This window comes from Mauremys reevesii, linkage group 4 (genome assembly GCF_016161935.1).
Source record: "Mauremys reevesii isolate NIE-2019 linkage group 4, ASM1616193v1, whole genome shotgun sequence".
In the NCBI taxonomy this organism is placed as follows: Eukaryota; Metazoa; Chordata; order Testudines; family Geoemydidae; genus Mauremys; species Mauremys reevesii.
Window position 1 is genome coordinate 147,798,372 of NC_052626.1, and position 3,970 is coordinate 147,802,341.

The 3,970-nt window shown below is 40.0% G+C and overlaps 1 protein-coding gene across 1 annotated transcript; it reads right to left on the reverse strand.

Annotated features, from left to right (window-relative positions):
- Window positions 1-798: 798 nt before the first annotated feature.
- On the reverse strand, window positions 799-1,728 carry LOC120403455 (olfactory receptor 4S2-like). Its single transcript, XM_039534524.1, has one exon. The coding sequence runs from the start codon at window positions 1,726-1,728 to the stop codon at window positions 799-801; it is 930 nt and encodes a 309-aa protein (XP_039390458.1).
- Window positions 1,729-3,970: the final 2,242 nt, after the last annotated feature.

Here is a 3,970-nt window from a genome sequence, read left to right on the forward strand (position 1 = left end):
GAAAGTTAAGAACAAGCACAGCCTACTAATAGTAGTAGTCAAAGTAGAGAGATAGAAGAGAAGAGAAGAGAAGAGAAGAGGACTAGAGATACAGCAGAAATAGAATACTCTAGCAAGGTGGGTCACCTCTTTTAGAGGGTACAAGTGCCAGAAATCCTTCCTCTTATGCCCAAATTTCATTCCTCACCCACAAAATGTAAGGGTTTGCTTACCCCATAGGCTAGTATGTATGTGCGTATTGATGGCATGTACCTACGCACTTATATTATTTCTGTTCTTTAGTCATTTCAGTTCTTTCCCTGTGCTGTACCTGTTAAGTCTGTGGGTACAAATTCAAACCCCCCTATGCCATTCTTCCATTGTCTATTGATCTAGATAATAGGTCCTAGCTATTTAGGTAACAAGATGTAGATGAACTTTGCTTTCTGGATAAAAGGTCTTAATATAGATATGCTAACTTTGCCTTAGCTTAAGCTACAGGATATGGCCTGTAAGTCTCTTGCATTACAGCAAAATTTACTTTATTATAAATCTACAAACCTAGTACAATAAAACAAATATTTAAACTATATGAAAATATTATATATGATTATATAATTATTATATATAAACTTTTCTTATAGTATATATATGTAAGCAGGTTAATCCTATAGGCTACACATAGCAGGATTCGGAGAAAATCATTGGGAATTTTCACAGAAAAACTGAACACCTGTGATATTAAAATCTCTTTTCTCTCAAATTCCTGATGAATAGCATTACTTGGCAGAACTACCATCATTCCACACATCCCATTTTTCATTTCACCCCGAGCGTCGCTTTTCTGCTCCCTAATTTTCTCATGGCATTTTTCACCTCCTCATTACGCAGGGTGTAGATCAAGGGATTCAGCACCGGGGTTAGAATGCTGTAGAACACCGTCACCATCTTATCCTCTGAGAAGGTGGTGGAAGGTCTTAAATACATGAAGATACATGGCCCAAAAAATAGAATCACTACAGCAATATGGGAAGCACAGGTGGAAAGAGCTTTGCGACGACCTTCGGAGGAGCGAGTTCTCAAGGAGACTAAGATGATGACATAGGACACAACCAGCACAACAAAACAGGTCAGGGAAATCATCCCGGTATTGGCAATGACCATGACGCCAACAAGATAAGTGTCAGTGCAGGCCAGTTTCAGCAAAGGTTGCACATCGCAGAAATAGTGGTCAATCTCGTTGGGCCCACAGAAGGGTAACTGGATAGTCAGGAGAGTCTGAACTATGGAATGCACAAAGCCACCCACCCATGAAGCCATCACAAGGGAGCCGCAAACACACCCGGTCATGATGGTTGTGTAATGGAGGGGTTTGCAGATCGCGATGTAACGATCGTACGCCATCACTGTGAGGAGGAAGATTTCAGTGCACCCGAAGAAATGGAACACAAACAGCTGTGCTATGCAGCCGTCAAAGGAGATGGTTTTCCTCTCCGCGAAGAAGTCAGCAATCAGTTTTGGGGCTGTGACAGAGGAAAAACACATGTCTACAAAGGACAGGTAGCTGAGGAAGAAATACATGGGAGACTTCAGATTCTGGCTCTTCTTTACAGTGGCAATAATTAGAAGGTTTCCCAGCACAGTAGCGATATAGAGGAGTACAAAGAACACAAAACACACTGGCTGTAAGATCTCATTGTGGCAAAGTCCCAAAAAGATGAATTCAGTCACATTCTGTGTGGGCTCCATGTACTCAGTTTCAATAACAGATATATGGGATACCGCTAATCCACCTGCCATGACACAAAACAAGGAGAGGAACAATCAACAGATATTGACCGGTGACAAGATGAATGTCAAGATGCATTGACTGAAGTGGTAGACTTTGTCCAAAAATGAAAATGAGCACTATGTCACTCAAGGAACTAGAGGAAATTGGCTTGAGTTGCATATTGTCATGAACAGTATATACTCCAAATAATTAGAGTGGAAACACTGAAGCCGATTCATTCTATTCTTCCCCCATAGTGAATCATCAAAGACTTTCACTGGAAGTGAAAAATTTAACCTTGACTACGCTTTGCAATCAGGCCTTCCATGATACTCATTCTATTTTATTCGTACTGCATTGTTAAACACCTTCAAAAATCCCATTTTTGAAGCAAGGATAACCATATCTCTTACCTTTGCATCTTAGCACATAAATGCTCAAAAAAGTTTTTATTTGTGCATGCAAACATGAAATTGAGTTACCTCGTTAAGTAACCAATGTTTGAAAACTGGTCTCTGATTATTTTCATCACAGAATTATTTCACATTTACATTTAGTTGAAAAGCCATTTTAACTGGAAAAAAATGGTTTCAGTGGAGAATTTTTACAAGCTTTACACAAAACCCCAATTTCAACTAGAAGTGAAACATTAATTTATAAGCAGGACTCTTGGATACACTTTAGATTATTAATGCTGCTCCAAAAACGCAAAGTAGCCATAAACACTCTTTGATTGACCCGTTAACTCTGACACCAGAGTGGTGGAAATCAGCTGAAGCCTCCTAGCAAACTTGACCCTTTGTGTGTTACCATTTGATGTGAGGTGACTGGAATTAAATTTTCTGTCTTCAAAAAAAAGCATTTCTGTACGGTCATAAGCAGGAATTGATTAAAAATGATGTGGGGATGGTCTTTCCTTTCAGACTAGCATCTAAGAAACCTTTTGTATACATTTCAAAACTAAAATTTAAATAATATGAAGAGTTTTCAAGAGGGAAGCTTGCAATGAAGATTTTAGAGGCATTCATCATAGTTTAGCTGAATTAGTTGGAGACTGATTGATGGAGCGGGGAATTAGATTGGAATGAATCCTAATAAGTTCTTTCTTTTTTTTTTTTACATTGGTAGAGCTAAGCAGGAAAAGAACAGTATTAAATACTCAGCCTTGCTGGAAAACTCACATGCGTTGTATTTGCAGAACTCAAAACTTACCTGCATGGTGATGGGTTTTATTTTCCTGCTTCTAACCTGCTCCGGTAGCAAAGGTGTTTGGCTCTGAACAACAGTAAGAAGTTGATGAGGGTCATTTACAAGGTCATCAGTTTCTCTCTGCTATAGGTATTTTCTGCTTTGTAAATTTCATCCTAACATCTTTACAAGCCCTGTGTTAGGATGTCCTTTGCTGTCTGTCAATTCTGCCAAGGCCAAAGTAGTAAACTGGAGAAGTGGTTTGGTCAAGGCAGCCCTCAGGAATCTTTTCACATCAACCACTCTCCCAACTCACAAAGCCTCAGGTCTAAGACCGTCTCCATCCCTCACTCTGCAAAATCTAAGACCCAACAAGATCTTTGGGAAAAATTCTCTCTCTCTTTGTTGTGAAGTCACCACAGAAACATTTAAAATAAATATGTAGTGGCAGTGCATCATTGCCTGGTTAATGAGCTCCCAGTGGTATTTCAAGGCTTCTCCACTGCAAATAGTTTTGAAGAAGCACTCCCCTATACAACTGTAAACATGTCTTTCAAGCAAACTTTCAAAGCTCTGCAGAGAGTTAGTCCCTTTCATTGTTTTCAAACTCCATCTTTCCATATGACCTCCCATCCCGTCCTGCCTTCTGATATTTTCACCAAGTGATGGCCTTAGAAATCTTGCTATTCTCTGGTTCCTTCTACTTGTGTCCCCTACATAAGAAGAGGGCACAGGAAATCCTGTGTCAAGTTCCTCATTTCATTCCTATGCTTAGAAAGTGGACCTCGAGAACTTGGGCAAAAGGCAACAAGCTCTGTGGACCTGCTGTGTGTGAACAGCCATTGGATCAGGCCTTCACGGAAGAGAACTCATGCCCAATAAAATCAATGGAAAATTGCCAGGTTGACTTCAGTGGCTTTTGCATCACCCCTTAATCACTGATCTATGGGACTGAATAATGCTTGGATTTCTCTTCTACGTGATAATGTGACTCAGCTGTGACAGGACCAGGGCTTGTAACAAGACTGGGGT

Coding starts and splice junctions, on each gene's coding strand:
- LOC120403455 (XM_039534524.1), bottom strand. CDS start 1,728: ATGGAGCCCACACAGAATGTGACTGAATTCATCTTTTTGGGACTTTGC.